Source organism: Polyergus mexicanus, unplaced genomic scaffold (assembly GCF_030449975.1).
Source record: "Polyergus mexicanus isolate NDT 795.1 unplaced genomic scaffold, iyPolMexi1.0 SCAF_11, whole genome shotgun sequence".
In the NCBI taxonomy this organism is placed as follows: Eukaryota; Metazoa; Arthropoda; class Insecta; order Hymenoptera; family Formicidae; genus Polyergus; species Polyergus mexicanus.
The window spans coordinates 7983293-8000850 of NW_027223331.1; the positions used below are offsets into that span (position 1 = coordinate 7983293).

Below are 17558 nucleotides of genomic sequence, written 5' to 3' on the forward strand. Positions count from 1 at the left end.
GAATAACGATTAATTGTCAACCGATCGATCGTACACGTTACATCGACGTACCTTAATTCCGCATTATTTCGTTTCGCACGTTAATATTAATAATAATATTAACTATTTCTTGTATGCAGATTTTTTTCCTGATCCTCTTTAACAAGTTGCTAGCACGTGACAGGGTAATCATCTCGTACGTTGCCGCGCACACTTATTGCCTGACACTTTGACAGTCATCACAAAACGTTGCACATAGAATATATCCTTATCGCGTATGCGCAAGTCGCGAGCGAGTAAGATACGATCGTTATCACGGTAACTCACTTATGTACGAGTTGCGAAACGGAGAACTAATCGGGTCACCCTGTCTCTCCTCTCGCCGCAATAAACTCGTCTTTATGCACTCGCACGTTGCACGAGGCATAAACTTGCCGGCTGCAGGAGGCGCGATAAATACGTTAGAACGCGTAGACGACGCACGACGCAAGAACGTATCGTGAAAAGTGTCGAGGTAGTGATGTCGGGGCCGAAGAAGAGGAACCCTTCCTTTCCGCTACATCGTTCAAGCCACCGTTTTCTGACTCACGATTCTGACACCGCTAGTGCGACAGAGAGGAGAGAAGGGGAGGGGAGAGCTACTCGATTACGAATGCAACACGTGCAGAATACACACCGCGCCCCCATCTCTCTCTCTCTCCATAAATGTTTGCCTTCATCGACGGCTCCCTTTTTCGAGAGACGAGATCCCACGACCGGTTGTTCTCCATTTCCGCCCAAATGCGCTTCGGCAACGTCGAAATTTTACGGCGAGAGTTTAATTTGATAAAAAGAGAATGGTGTCGTCAAAGATTTTGACGACGCCACGTTGTAAAAGATGTCTGAGCAACGTATTCTTTCGCTTTACAATTTAAATTTTGTGATTTTTCCGATATTAGTGATTCCTCGAAAACAAATTGTGTTTGATAAAAAGAAAATAAACAATTCGTTATGAATTAGAAAATGTTTTTAAAAATTAGTAACAAGTAAATTATTATTCAAAGGAATTAATTACACATAATCTATACATTTATATGTATAGCATAATTTTAATTGCATTAAAAAAAAAAGATAATTATATAATAAAAGCAATTATAATAATTAAATCTGATATATAAATAACAGAACACTGATAATAACAAATCGCTTTGGAGAGACAATCGCTCAAGTGCGGCTCAAATCCATCGACAACGGATCGTGATCGAGATTAGTCATCCCCGTTCATCCGTCAATTTCTCGCCGTGTGTATTTTTACTTTCGCGGAGAAAATTGAAAAAGGTTAACGACGGTCTCGTAATTAGAAAAGGATCGATTTGACGCGACGGTCGGACGGAATCGAAAACTTTTCACTTTATGTCTGTTATAACGTAATGATATCGTGATACTCTGACGTATTATTGGTCATTGGAGTACATCCGTATGTATCGTACATATATACATATGTACCGATAGTGACAGGATGTCGGCAACCACAATGATGATGATGATGAAATGCGGTTTCTAACGTGAAGCTCAAATAATATCTACGATAAAGTTTCGGGAATGATTCAGCATTCCGACACGTTCCCTAACAAACGTCTAATGAAGGTACATACCTGGTTCGTTTCCCTCCACAAACTGTATATAATATATTTAATTTATATATATATTGGATGATTGCATAAGTTCGTGCCAGATTTTTATAGATGGCATTGAGTTACTGCATGGCGGAGTTCTATTGTTTTCGTGTGGTAATTGTTGCTTACACCGAATAGATGACGTTGTCTTATGTCAATTTAGCGTCAGACATTGTTCAGATAAGTCCATTTGCGCGTAAGAGAAATCATTAAAAATGGAGAACGAAAGGTGCATTTGCGGCATGTAATGCTATATGAATTTTGGAAAGGCGTGAGTGTTGGGATTGCACAAAAAAATATTCAAAGCGTTTATTTGGACCGCGCTCCTGCTCTCCGAACAGTCAAAAAGTGGTTTGGCAGATTTCGAAATGGTGATTTCAACATGGAGGATCAACCCCGCTCCGGACGACCTTCTGGCATCGATGATGACATTGTGCATGCCTTAGTGGAAAGAAACCCAAGGATTACAACTGAGGATATTGCTGAGAGGCTGAACATCGATAATTCAACCGCTTTTCGTCATTTAAAAAAGCTTGGATACATTTCCAAGCTTGATACGTGGGTGCCGCGTCTCCTGACCGAAAGGAATAAGCTGCAGGAAAACTGCAGGAGTTGCAATGGGAAATTCTGCAGCACCCGCCATATTCTCCAGATATCGCGCCTTCAGATTTTTATCCGTTCCGGTTTTTGCAGAATAGTTTAAATGGCAAGAATCTCAATTCCGAGGAAGCTGTCGAAAACCACCTTACAAACTTTTTTCAAGAAAAAACCAAGTTCTTTCTTCAAAAATGGATTCGACAAGCTTATAGATCGTTGGAAAACTATTGTAGAAAAGAATGGAGACTATATAATTGATTAATAAAAGTGTTATCTCTAAAATATAATCTATTGAAGTTTATATTTAAATCGGGCACGAACTTATGCAATCACCCAATATATGCAAGTATATAAAATGGAAATTTTTTTACACGTTTATACAAAATTAGAAAAAAGAAGTCCTCGTGAATCCCGCACTAGCATTAATAGCACGTATCTACATTTCAAAATCGGAAGATTACTATTGTATATGTATTATGAGCGTGTAAATTACTAAATTATTAAAAATGTTAGAGATAAACATTTTTCGAGATAAGTAAAAAAGTTTTTAAGATAAATCAAATTCAAAGTTGAATATAAAAACAATGTAGCCATTCGATACACATTCGAGAAGTTTGTAATATAATGTATTGTAAATTAAATTTATTTTATTTTGCCAGACAATTATATATTTAGCGAGTTTAAATTCAACTTATTTCATTTATCAATCAGCTTACAATTACTACGATGTAAATATGTCAAATAATTATAAATATATTTCCCTTAATTTCTCTTTTAGACATCTGCAACGTGAAAAAGAAAGAAAGCAAAAAGATTGAAACTTTGAAAGAATTCGTGCGAACTTTCATAAGACTATTTTTCACAAGACGCAAAGGTGTTTTACGAAAATACGATAAATTCAAAAATCGTGCGAAAGTTGTGTTTGCAACGCGGCATCTTTACATTGACAATTTCGCGAAGAATTTATCGCAACTATTTGCGAATCGAACGCGGATTACAAAATAATTTATTGATGACTCATAAAAAGAGTAACGTTCGCATTACGCGAGCAAATTATGTATGTTGAATTGCCACCGTATATTTAGCATCGATTACATTCTCATTAATTATCTGTAATAAATTATTACAGTGATATTCGGAGAGATTACCTCGTTTAGAGATCTATATTTAATTACACACAATAGTTAATCTATGTTTCAGTAAAAAAAAAAAAAAAAAAAAAAAATCTCGATATATTCCGTGTATTATAACATTACATTGGAAATTTCATTTCCGTTCTTCCAAAATTTTCATTTTTCCCGTTTTCATATATCTGTTGTATATTGTAAAATACTGGTAGCTCAATTCCTCGTAATTTGACCGGGAGTCTCTTTCGCATCGCTGGAATGCGAAAATTTATGCCATTCACACCGTGATTTCATCGAGTGAGTCATTAGCGGATATTCGGAACGTCGAGCAATCGTTAATGACGATTCGATTCTCGCTCCGTCATTGAATTATAAGACTATCGATTCTTAATTATACCATCAATCAAGTTTTCAAGATAGATTCATAAATTATACAACCGTACATATAGCGTTTAATTTTTATTATATTACTTAAACTAAGTTACATCGTAAGTTTTTAAATTATGCTTGCCTCTCTCCTAACTTAATAAATAAATTATATTCAAGGGAAAATATGGGAACATAATTAACATAAATTATATTTTTCTCGCTTGAGATAGCACGAACTGTGACACGGATTTGCGGGATGAATCAGTAAAACGCTGAGTCATCCACAAGCTATTAGTAAGCTCGATAGAAATCATTATTCGTCATAGTTTTCCCGATTAAGTTTGATAACATCATTATTTCCGCCTTGTGCGAGTGTAATTAAATTTGTGTGTGGTGTTTTTTTTTTTTTTTTTTTAAATAATATAATTTACAGTAGATATTTTTTTCATGCACATGCGTATATCTCTATATATAAAATTAATATTATAAAATACAATCAAAGTTTAAGAAAATGTTGAATTGCACTCTCATTTAATAGATTGGCTCCGTGAGACAATTTGCTAATGGACGGAGGACTAATAAATAAATTAGAAAAGATTATCCCCCCGTGCACAAAAAAAAAAGAAGAGAGAAAGAAGAAAAATAATGGAAGTTAAATTTCAGCTTTAGTAATTATCGTATCATTAATTTTTACATGTTTTATTTTTTTTTAATCGAGAATAATATATCATCGATATTTATAATTCAACGAACAGATGATGGGATAAAGTAACAAGAAATTCGTAGCAAACAAGATATGTTTCGTCTTCCCACGAGTATATACACTAACAAGCGTCTAAATGTCATGAAATAACATACTTATATCGGATATAAAATTACATTTTGCGAAACGTTCTTGCATGTGTCTTAAAAGTCAAGAGATCTGATTATTTGATTAGGATGAAAAAGTTGAATGAAAAAATTATTGAGAATGAGAAAGAAAGATTGAGAGAAGAATGAAAGACGAGAGAAAGAGCACGGATGAAGCTTTCGCTGTGAAAAAATCATCTCCGAATCATCGTCGAGGAAATATTGTAGATAAAGCTCGCGGACAGATAAATTGTCGAACGCACTGCATCGAGAAACTGTTGATACGCGGAATGCAGTAACAATAAGAAGAACGTTAAACAGTCGGCGCTTATTGTTCACCACTTCGCTTAACGGTATCATCTTTGTTCCAGAAACGCTCCCGATCTCCGTGTGCACTTGGTGACACACTTTGACATAATGGCGCGCACATTAATCGCATAACTGGTGGTTGCGCAACCGCCCTTCCCGCATTGTTGCCCGCGAATGCACGCAAGCACGTACGACACACACACACACACACACACGCATCGAAGAGTTTTAATCAAAATACGTTAATATATATTTATTATATAAGTATATTTGTTGTGTGATGACGCCGTTTCTGGCAAAAATTGAATCATTGATAAGATGGCTACTAATCATTAATAATGATACATATTTATAAAGATATAAGCGTGTATCATCGATTAAGAAAATATATTGTTATTGTATCTCATATAAAATTCGTGAAAAATACGATTGTAAAATTTGGATTAATTTTATGTATTATATGTATATTCGTTATTTAAATTTTTCGGATTTTATGTAAAACACCTTAGATATATCAGTTTTCATCTATCGATTTGTCCATCAATTTACGGTCAATCCCCGCTTAACTAACAATCATGTTTTCAATAACGATGAAAGATACACGCTTAAGACATTTATCATCTCTGGGTAAATCTTAACGACACTTACATCCCGCTGTAGCGGAGCTTTGCCATGTTCCGTACCATCGCGAGATTGACAAATCCGGATTTAGAGTTTGCCGAGTCGATAAATTCGCTAACACAGTCGCCGGCAACTAACAACAGATATTATTCAACAACGGGGATAACTGGATCACCGAGCATTTGCTAAATCTCCGCGAGATAGTGTCCCGCGTGTCCCGCGAATTTCCGACCAGCGAAGAGTACGTTACCAGGATAGAGACCGGCCGACTGTCGCTTCCAACCGAAAATGTCGCAAACTTGCCTAATGAACGTACAAGGTTCGCCGGACAAGACAGCGATGCGAGAAACTTCGACTTAACACGCGTTTTCAGGTGAAATCCAGATCGCCAGATTTCGCCAACTTGGCTCCGGTCACTCTCCATAGTGTCCTCCAAAAGCATCTTTTCAGCACTGTGATAAACTTGTCTAACGCGATTCCGCGCTCGCCAGGACACGCTGTGCGATTTCTCGAGACCAGGATGCGTCTCCGAAGATAGATACACCGGAGATTTCGCGTGACAGCATGATCGGGATTTTTGGATACGGCAAACGCTGATGTTAAAAAACGTATAAAGTAAAGTACTCATAATACATATAATTTATTATGGTTCATACGATATAGACGGGTTGAAAAGAGAAATGAACTAATTTTTGTTCCCGTGGAAAAGAGAAATGATAACGGGAAATATTTGAGAGAGACATAAAATATAAGACAAGTATTGTAAATCTAAAATTCTCGAGGGCTTTAAATATACTCTATATAATATTCATTATATGATTCAATTTTCAATTGTAACTAATTATATTAATATTACATTGTATTTTATTTGTTTTTTTATTAATCGTGTAATCTCGTAATTTATATATCGAATTATACATAATAATACACATTAATAATAACTATTCCTCATTAGCATTCACAAATGGAAAGTATAAAACAATCAATAAAAAAAATGAATTTCTACAATAATAAAATTGTCTCTCTCTCTCTCTCTTTCTCTCTCTTACCTTATTAATCTGAAAATAGATGATAGAGATAGAAAACTCGCGACGCACTTTCGCAAACAATTACAAAAGAAGCATCTTTGATGCTTGCGAAATGAGACTTCTTCGGGGCAAAGCTCTCATTTTACGAGTGTCAGAAAGATCGTAGATAGTATCCGTGATTATCTTTTTGAAATTTTATGTCCTATAATAGATTAATATTTGAAAATTGTCATGCCTTATTCGCAATATTGCGGATTAAAACAAAAACATAGTTCGGTTTTTCAAAAAGAAATTGCATGAAAAATCGGTTTTATTGCCTCGAGCAAAAAAAAAAAAAAAAAAATCGCTGTAAAATTTAGATTGTAAAAGCTCAATTTATTGTCATTTTTGTTTAATCTTTGCCCTTTTGCCGAATCCCGAAAAATATAATGTAAATAAAATTGATCTTAAATTACGAAGAAAAAATCCAGTCTGAGTATCTTTCGCGGTTTTTGGAAGAGGATCAATAAATCAAGTGATTGTTGTAAAAAATAATTTCAACGTAACGATTCGCCAGCCCGACATTCCCTAGAAAAAAATCATCAATCAAGTTTCCTTAGAGTGACCTTAAAAAGGAAAGACCGGATCATCTCGCCCCAATTTTGTCGCCAGACGCGACAACAGAATGATTTTGATTAATTCGCGATGTCGACATTTCACGAAGAGCGGTCATTAATAACGCCAAGTATCCTTTTTTTTTTCTTTTCGAAGCTCTCGCAATGTGTGTGCGCGAAACGCGTATGAGTTTGCGGGAAAGAGGCGACGAAACTTTCAGATTAATCGCCTCGGTGAAAAATTTAATTGCGAGCTTTCCGCTTGAAAACTGACGTGCCTCTCATCCAGCCTGAGAAAAGGCGCAAAAAGAACACGTCGAAATAATATGACGGGATATCGGTCCTTGCGAGGATCAACCTTGGAGTTAAAGCGGCGGATGATGCGAAAAGAGCGATAATAGGCGGGACGAAAAAATAAATGAATTGATTTTTGTTCTCGTAAAGAGAAGACAGATGATAGCACGGAATATTATAAATTTAAATAATATAATAATGGGGGATAGAGAGGGGGAGGGATTATTATTAATATTCGCGAAATAGAGTACTTATAGTATATCATTCGTAATATTTTTCGAATTTGCTTTTGGTAGCAAAACTAGTTGCGATTTTAACTGAGATCTTTTTCGGCCACGAGTTGACAAGTGACTGAATTAAAAAACTCCAGGTTACGATGACAACCTTAAACAAGTCATTGTAAAAACAAACAGTATTTATGTTTTTGAGATTCGTCGATACAATTACTAGACCATGTTGTCGCGAGTATTAAGATCATTTTATCAGCTTGAATATCAGCAATTAACGAATCGTGTGAGGAAGCTTAAACATCCTCATTTAGAATTTTTTACTAAAATTAATCAATATATTTATTCCATTTATTTAATTTTTATTTCCACAAAAGAGTGTAGTTAATATTTTTAATTGTAAATAAGGCAAAGAATGGCTCATATGTGTATATCGGAGAATCAATAATTATCTCCAACAAGAAAAAAAAAATTATTACGTGCATCATGCAAAAATACGGAAATTGATTCACGGTGAAGTTCGCTTAAACGAACTTTTCAAGATAAACACAAAATAAATTGGAGCTCCTCCTTTTCCTCCGTTTATCGGGATTCTGACGAAAGGGTTCGACAGGGGCGAGAGAGAGGGGGAGGGGGGAGCGTGTGAGATATCGAAGAAGGGTTGCACAGCAGCTTTAGGTTCGTGCAAGTTTAATTGGTTTCCGGAATCCATTTTGCCTGGTTTTTAGCCCCGCGACGACACGTTTCATTTTACTCCTAAACCCTGTCTGCTACGTCCGTACCTACGTCCATCACTTCACTCTGTCTTCGGATATCGAGTTTGACGATCAACTCGCCGCGAGCGTTGAATCCGTCCAGACGTAACTTCCGCGAAAAGTGCCTCGCGCATCGCATGAAATTAAATCAGGAAATGTTTGTGACGTATAACGGCGGGTTCGGAAAATTTTCAATCCCTCCGAACGGACGTTTCGTAGCGAAGTTATCGTCGCGAAAGAGATCTATATTTTCTCGTGACGCTTTTTGATTTTCCGCGATTTTTCATATCGCGATGTAACAATCGCGCACGCGCGTCATATTCTTTCCTCTTATATTTCTCGCGTAATTTCCGGCTAGTTAATGAGGTATCCGAGCTATTCGCCGCTTACCTTTTCTGTCAATAAGAAATTTTACGAGAAATTTTATCAGAAATTTTGCAATGTAAGAAGTACGTCATTAAATAGTTCCAATGATACTCCCGATCTTATGCATGCGAAAATATCATCTAATAATAATAATAATAAAAAAAAAAAAAGTTTCGCTATCTTTACGCGCATCCAAGATATAATCCATTAAAAATGTTATAATTAACAAAATTTCATAAATTTTAGTTATTAACGAACGGAAATAATTGACTAAAAAATACTATACTTTCTGATGAAGAAGAGAAAGAGAGAGTTTTTATTGTCAGAGATATAGATATATTGTTTATTTCAGTTTACCTATTTCTACATAAAACGTTTTTGAAAACTAACTGGTGCAATAAGGGATTATAAAAATTAAACAAAGATAATACAATATTTCGTGTATTGCCTTTATTATCTCTCCCTCTATACTCTTTGTCTCTCCGGATTTTTTCTTCATATCGCAGGTGACGGATAAAATCATTCCCAGGATTACGCCACGGTCAAATCTTTATCTTGCCCCCGGATCGATGAAACGAGAGGAGAGAGGACCAATATCGCGCTGACTCGACAATGTTGAAAAGCGTACGCTGACATGACTATGATACGTGAAATCTTGCCGGATCGCGAAAGCGAACGCCGCTAAACGATGTCGGGTATAATCGATCGCGACCGAGAATTTCTATCCATTTTTCGACGACGGCGTCCGGTAGCGTCGCGACGACATCGGGACAGCTGAGCCAGCGGTTATCAGGCCGCCGTCACAGGAAGACTTATTAGCCCGTGGATTCGACGATCGCGAGTCCGTATACGTCTCTCTACAAATCGTTTCTGCACAGGCACTTCCGGTAACCGGCTCGTTAACCATCGATCTTAAACCAGCTCCCAGGCGGGAAACAGTTATATCAGCGAAACTCGCGACAAATCACAACAGACCGCGTCTTTTGACCGATCACGATCGATAAGTACTTTGATGTATTCTCTTTTCCGCGATATTGTTATCGATATTGTAAAATCACAGAGCTACAATACTAACGATATCTTTTTTTTTTTTTTTTGGCAATAGTTTAGGAATTTTCTTCTTTTCTTTTTTTTCCCTCTCTCTTGTATATTCTTCTATTTCTTCTAAATATATTTATTAAAATAAATATAAAATTAAATTAAAATAAATTAAAATTCTAAATGTATTTCTTTTAATTGTAAAATTTTTTTAAATGTATGTATTTTAATTGAGAGAGAGAGAGAGAATGTGTTAGAAAATATAACTGGAACATGAAAATGCTTTAATTTCTTAATGCAATAAAATTAAAAGAAAAGAAAAAAAAAGACATTCTTCTTTCATAGTTTAAGTGGTCTAATCTCAAGAAACGTTCATCGCTTACATTTTCTATGGCTTTTATTAAGCACGCCTCACAATATCACGTTTCCTAGACAACGACCCTCTAGAGATCGTACCGCAACAAACGATACATTATACAGAATGGTTCAGAATTGGGTCGCGGAGTGTAAATTAAACAAACTGTGCAAATGCACCCGTTGCGCGGTAGCAAGCGCATATTTTGCTGCAGATGGCACAGTCCACAGACATACGCATTATGCGTTCTATGCAACGGATTTATTTTAGTTACAATGTAGACGGTCTGCCATAAAGGATTCTACCGTTGATCTAATTACAGAAAAGCATCGCACACCGACTTTAATAATAATAATTAAAAAAAAATATATATATTTTATCGCTATATATTTTTTAACACTGTAATATCAAAATAACATGATGTTAGAGTTGAAGGAAAATATTCAGAAAAATAAACGGCAATATACAATTTTTCTTTACATTATTCACAAAATTCATAGGGCGAATGTTAAATTTCGTGAAAATCGATTTAATATCAGTATTTGATTCAAGCAAATAATGAAAAAAATATACGAAAAAGAACACAAATAACTTATCTTTATCCTCGAATGTAGGAAGGTTTCGCGAATTTTAAAAGCCGGAGGGGTATTCGCGCTTTAGACCACGCATGGATTAGATATATCAAAAATAGCTACGCTGTGCGAAAATCCGCGAAAGTCCGGGAAGTCCCGAACAATGCAACGATTCCCAGTGTCGCGTCCGAGAAAAGGGAAAGGGAAGAGGAAAGGGAAAAATTCTTCAGGAAGTTCGTGAATTCTCGGTTAGTACCACCGCTTTACCAGATCATCTCGCGCCGGGGAATCCATTATTTTTTTATGTAAAAGCTTCCGCAAACCTTGGAAACCGTTCGGTGCAAAAGTGTTCTTAATCCTCGCTACATCCATGCTTTTGTTCAGCATTGCCACGTAACTGTGAAGTGCAAGACTTGCGAAAAGCTCATTGAGAAGTTCGTTAAAATATTAAAAACCATTATCTGTATCGCATTGTTCTAATCGGAAATTCTTTATAGTGATAATATACATTTTTGAATTAAATTTTTGAAGTAAAATTGCTGTAAAGCAATTAAACCGAAAAAAAAAATCTTAAGAAGCTTGTTTCTGTCTTCTAAGATATAAAATAGAGTACAGTAGAATAAAATAAAGTAGAAGAGAACATATGTGTACTTTAGAATAGAGTAATTTTTAAAAAGATATAAAATTTACAGGAAATATAGAAGAATTTACAGTATAAATAAAAACAAGAAAATATCGTTCAGAAAAAAATATGAAATATCAAAGAAAATTGACGGCGATAAGATTTATAATTAAAATCATTAATAAGAAAAAGATAATCTTTTCTGATCTTTTGACGTTAATATTATCCGCAATGATAATTATCTGTTCTCATTTTAAAAAATACACATAATTCGTGGAGTTTTCATATACATAACTGATATCTCTGGCTGGATGCAAAATTTGCCAAATAGATTTTTCGTTTCTTTCGCACTCGATACGTCATTGTTTAAGAGCCTGCGGTTTTTGCGAGTTCCCCTGTTCTGGACCGGACATCTCCGGTCAGGACGTCCAGCGGGACAAGAGTAGAAGAAATTAAATTTGTCCCGACGTACGAGAGTGCGGTAAAACGTGCCGAATGAAAAGACGAATTTTCTGTCGACTATCAAAAGCTAGCAAACAAAGTACTCGTGATAAGTTGCTCGAGAGCGTCGTGAAAAGAGTAATCCGAAAAAAAAAACGATAGATTCCTTTTCTCATACTCAGAAAGTTTGTCAGACGCAGAAAACTAAGAGAGAATTCACTCATAACATAATATATTATAAAACGTATAACATTGCAAAAAAAAAAAAAAAAAAAAAAAACAAGTTGTCAGTTATTTAATCGAATCACGAATTTTTCGAATGTTTCTTTCGTTCTGTTTTAAAATTAACTCTTATAAATATCACGACTTAAATTTCTTTACTGATACAAGATAATAAAAGCGCATCCCTCCGGTATCGTCCAGTATCGCGATAGCCAGAATTCACCGATATCTAGCGAGGATGCAGTAGGACGCATTTGGATCGATACGAAGAGGATACCGCATCACGTAAGGGAGATTGGTCGGATCCGGTAACTCGCTTCGCTCGTGACCCGGACCAGATGCGACCTTGGCCCGCATTTCGGAGATGCAGCTGCGCGCATGCCGCTACATGCATACCCGAATATGCCCATTCGCGTGCCTACGTGATCATTAAATTGCATCGCAGAGAATCGCACGTATCGTGCCTCTAATCCCAATATCTCATTCGTTTTAAAAACTATATTATTAGAAAGATTTAAAGGTCAAATATAGATCATGCGGATAAAAAAAAAACGAGCAGAGAATTCATCCGAGGGAGACTGCAACGCGTGCGCCAAATGAAACCGCAGAAAACAAAAAGTCCGTCAATTAACATCCGGAATTGACTTCTAATCAAAGGAATAAAAATAAACTGGTCACCGGATACGAGCGAGCTTCGTTTTCTTCGCGATATTTCCCTCTTTGGTGCGTGCGTGCAATTATTTTTTTCATAACGTGAGACGCCGTACCCTGCAACATTCAATATCTCGAAATGACGGGACGCTTAGAAAGAAAAGGATGTTTCATTTTCACGGCGAAACATTGATCGAATCCAATTAAACGTCCGAGTTCGGCGCCGTCGATGCTTTTAATTGACACAGCCGAACTTTTGCGGGCAAAAAAATATTTTTGAATCTTGTTTTTGTATATATAATTTATATATATTGGACGATTGCATAAGTTCGTGCCCGATTTTCATAGATGGCATTAAGTTGCTGCATGGCGGAGTTCTATCGTTTTCGTGTGGTAATTGTTGCTTACACCGAATAGATGACGTTGTCTTATGTCAATTTAGCGTCGGACATTGTTCAGATAAGTCCATTTGTGCGTAAGAGAAATCATTAAAAATGGAGAACGAAAGGTGCATTTGCGGCATGTAACGCTATATGAATTTCGGAAAGGCGTGAGTGTTGGGATTGCACAAAAAAATATTCAAAGCGTTTATTTGGACCGCGCTCCTGCTCTCCGAACAGTTAAAAAGTGGTTTGGCAGATTTCGAAATGGTGATTTCAACACGGAGGATCAACCCCGCTCTGGACGGCCTTCTGGCATTGATGATGACATTGTGCATGCCTTAGTGGAAAGAAACCCAAGGATTACAACTGAGGATATTGCTGAGAGGCTGAACATCGATAATTCAACCGCTTTTCGTCATTTAAAAAAGCTTGGATACATTTCCAAGCTTGATACGTGGGTGCCGCGTCTCCTGATTGAAAGGAATAAGCTGCAGGAAAACTGCAGGAGTTGCAATGGGAAATTCTGCAGCACCCGCCATATTCTCCAGATATCGCGCCTTCAGATTTTTATCTGTTCCGGTCTTTGCAGAATAGTTTAAATGGCAAGAATCTCAATTCCGAGGAAGTTGTCGAAAACCACCTTACAAACTTTTTTCAAGAAAAACCAAGTTCTTTCTTCAAAAATGGAATCGACAAGCTTATAGATCGTTGGAAAACCATTGTAGAAAAGAATGGAGACTATATAATTGATTAATAAAGTGTTATCTCTAGAATATAATCTATTGAAGTTTATATTTAAATCGGGCACGAACTTATACAATCACCCAATATTTTTATATGATTTTAGTGTCGTCCTCTGAACTTGGTGAATTCCGTGTTAATGTTACGTAAACGACGCGCGCGAATAATGAGAAACACTTTGATTTTGGAAAATTACTTAATAGGCGCTATCGCGCAGAATCATTAACCGGTAAACGAGCGTAGTTCGATACATCGAGATTCGAATGAATGATCTGTATATTCAGGAAATAGAGAGAGAATTTACATTCGAAGAAGAAACAAATGCAGCGGGTCAGTGGCGCACAGGTGCGCGAAACTTTTGCGGCCGACTTAATGAAGTATTCCATTCCATTGGTAATGTTTAATTACAGACTAACTCTAGCAGAGTAGCCAAGAACGCAATTAATTCTATCTCGCGCATCACCTCATCCCTTTCTCTCGATCAAAGTCGAACTTTTTATACGTTCTGCTGAAGGAAGAGACTTCACTTGCGCCAGTAAGGTTCTTCGAGTAGCAAATAGAAGATTATATTACATTAAATTAGATTGAATTTGTTACGTACTTTGTATATAGAACCCAAACCTCGCTCGAAGCATTTCAAAATACGGTGTCCTAAAGATCAATTCACATCTTACAGTCCATATATATATATAAAATTGTATATATTCACAATTTAATATTATATAATTTTTCAAGAATGTGACAAGTATTGCACACAGAAGATGTAACTTTTATGTATTATCTTCATCAGAATTTGTCAATATTTTACAACAATAAAGATGAATAAAGAGATTTTAGCACTTGCTTATTTATTAAGTAAAAAAATCTAATATAAAATATATATATATATATATGAAAATTTAAAACCAACCTGGGAATAATGAATATTTAGAACAACGCAAAAAATCCAGAATAAAAATAAAAAATAAAATCGAACGGCTAAAATTTATGAGAATATAATAAAACATTTCGGGCGTTGCCGCATCGCATCTCTAACTTGATCCGCGCTTCGTCCAATATTCTATTCCGCTTGCGCAATGCCCAGCAGTGACCTTAACTCGAGCAACCCCTGGATACACGACGATATTGGAACTTCGTGCACGCGATAACGTACGAGAGAGGTTAACGATAAATGGACGAGTCAATAGGAGGAGTCGAACTGGCGCGAGTAAGTCTCTAGCAGAAGTACATAATGTATCCGAACCAATCCCCCTTTCACGGCACAATCAAGCCCGGGATTCGATGAGCCCTTAATCCATCGGCAATTAGCTCGTGTAATCCCTGCTCGACGGCCCTTCAAAAATATCCGTCCGATTTATGCGTTTCATTCGGTTTACTTTAGAGATTAGCACGACGAGACTCATTATGCGATTACGCTCGTCGAGTGATCGATACGATGAGATGAGTCGTCTTCGACGATACAGTCTGAGCGATATTTGACGTGTTCACATTTTTGAATCCGCAAAAAAAAAAGTATATAAAACGAACCTGTTATACAATAAACGAGCTAATTGACGAAGCTCGATGCAGCCCGAAAGTACAAGGATATGAACAACGAACGACCTTTGTTTTTCGAGAGAGTATAACGGTATAACGTCTTTATAAAAAAAATCGCTAAAAAGATGATTGAATTGCGCATGGTACCTCGTAAAAAAAAAAAAAATCTTAAGAAAAAGAGGGAACTCACCGTGAGACGTCTTCCTGAGAAACGGCCCGTGGTGTCCCGGTGCCGTGCAGGGCGAGGGAAGACGCGTGGCGCGATTCCTGAGAGTACGGTAGCGTCGCGGTGCTGTTCTCTAGTGCTGACACGGAGCCGTTTTGTTTACCTGTTGGCACAGAAGATCATTCTTGTTTATCATTTTTAATTCCCCTCCTTTCATATACGCAAGATACGCATTGAAGTCGTATCGATAAACATTTCGTCTACAATATATACAATATTACTTTGTTGACATCAAAGTTGCCCGACGAACAATTTGATTGTCAATTCAATCGACATACTCTCATTTACTTTTATAATAAATATAGAATATTTATTAAAACAATATATTTCTAAAAGCAAAGAAATTATACGTTTATAATAATAATTGTAAAAAAATTCAAGACACAAGGAGAATAGAAGTAAAAAAAAAAACATAACTGTAGATTATGTCATTGACATAAGTATTATTTAAAAAAATTAATATTTATGTAGAAAAATGTATGTTTCTAAATATAAGAAATGTGTTAAGTATGTTAAATTAATATAATTTTGAAAATACTCAGTTAATTTTAAATTATATAATTTTTGTTTGTATCATTGAGAGAAATAGTTATCATATTTCCGATGGTTTAATAAGGATGCAAGAACCGAAATACATATACTATCCCTAATCTGAGATGTTCTCCTTTATTTTTATTATAATAATACAATTCTATTTTGTTATTATATTATAATGATATTGTGACGAGTTTCTCGTCAAAATATATTAATATTTTTTATATAGTATAAAAAAAGGGAGTAGTTAGTACATAATGAAGTGGAAAATAGTGATCTCAATCTAAAGCGCGCTTGTTTATTCGCGTCGGGACTTCTCTGGGAAACTCACCGTCCTCTCGCGCGACTGCGTTTGAAGATTAAAGCAAATATTCGGATGAATCCCGCGGGGCACCGATCTACCGCGACATTAAAGGGACAATTTGAATTCGGTATTAATCCACCGCTTTTTCCGCTCATAGTAAACTATACTGTTGTGTTTTTTTTTCCATTCAATGAGAAATACGAAGAATATAATCGTTATAAAGATAGTCCGATAAATATTGTCTCACAACGATTATCTTTAATATTTCGAGAAGTAATCTTTCTCTCTCAACGTTCGTGAAAAGAACAATAAAGAGAAAACTTATTGGGTTGAGTAAAAAGTCATTGCGTATTTTTTGTATGTTTTTCAAAGTCATTTATTTATATAAAGAACAAAGATCAATCAATGATATATTTTCCGTTTTGTTCGATGACTTTTTGCCATCTTTCGGGGAGCTTCATAATTCCCCGTCCGTAGAAGGACCTGTCTTTATTGACGAAAAACTGAACAAGGTGCTGATTTACCGCCTCATCTGAATTTAACGTTATTCCACGCAAGGAGTTTTGAAGAGAGCGAAACAAGTGGAAGTCTGACGGCGCAAGGTCAGGCAAGTATGCTGGGTGGGGCAACACATCCCATCCAAGCTCCAATAATTTTTGACGGGTTGCCAAAGATGTGGTCTCGCGTTGTCGTGATGGAACACAACTCCTTTACGATTGACGAGCTCCGGACGTTTCTGGATGACAGATTCGTTCAAACTGTCCAATTGCCGACAGTACACATCCGAATTGATTGTTCGGTTCCTTGGTAGGAGCTCAAAAAACACCACACCCTTCCAATCCAACCACACTGAGAGCATAACCTTCCTCTGATGAAGTTCTGCTTTTGAAGTCGTTTGAGGCGAATCATCACGTCGGGACCAAGACCGTTTGCGTTCCTCATTGTTGTAAACAATCCACTTCTCATCACCAGTTATCATTCGTTTCAAAAAAGGATCGTTTTCTTCATGTTTCATGAGCATATCGCAGATGTTTATACGCGCCGTCAAATGAACTTCTTTGAGTTCACGAGGAATCCAAATATCGAGCTTGCTTACGTATTCCAGCTTCTTTAGGTGGACGTGAACACTTTTTTGACTGATCTTCAATGTTTCTGCAATCTCTC

The 17558-nt window shown here is 36.3% G+C and overlaps 1 protein-coding gene across 26 annotated transcripts in view; it reads right to left on the reverse strand.

The window, feature by feature from the left end:
- The window catches only part of Dlg1 (discs large 1), a 502336-nt gene that overhangs the window by 48604 nt on the left and 436174 nt on the right, over window positions 1–17558 (reverse strand). For all 26 annotated transcript variants that reach the window (XM_070304049.1, XM_070304045.1, XM_070304048.1 and 23 more), the window contains one exon: window positions 15521–15659. In XM_070304049.1, coding sequence (XP_070160150.1) covers window positions 15521–15659 — 139 coding nt within the window. The remainder of the gene's footprint in view (window positions 1–15520; window positions 15660–17558) is intronic.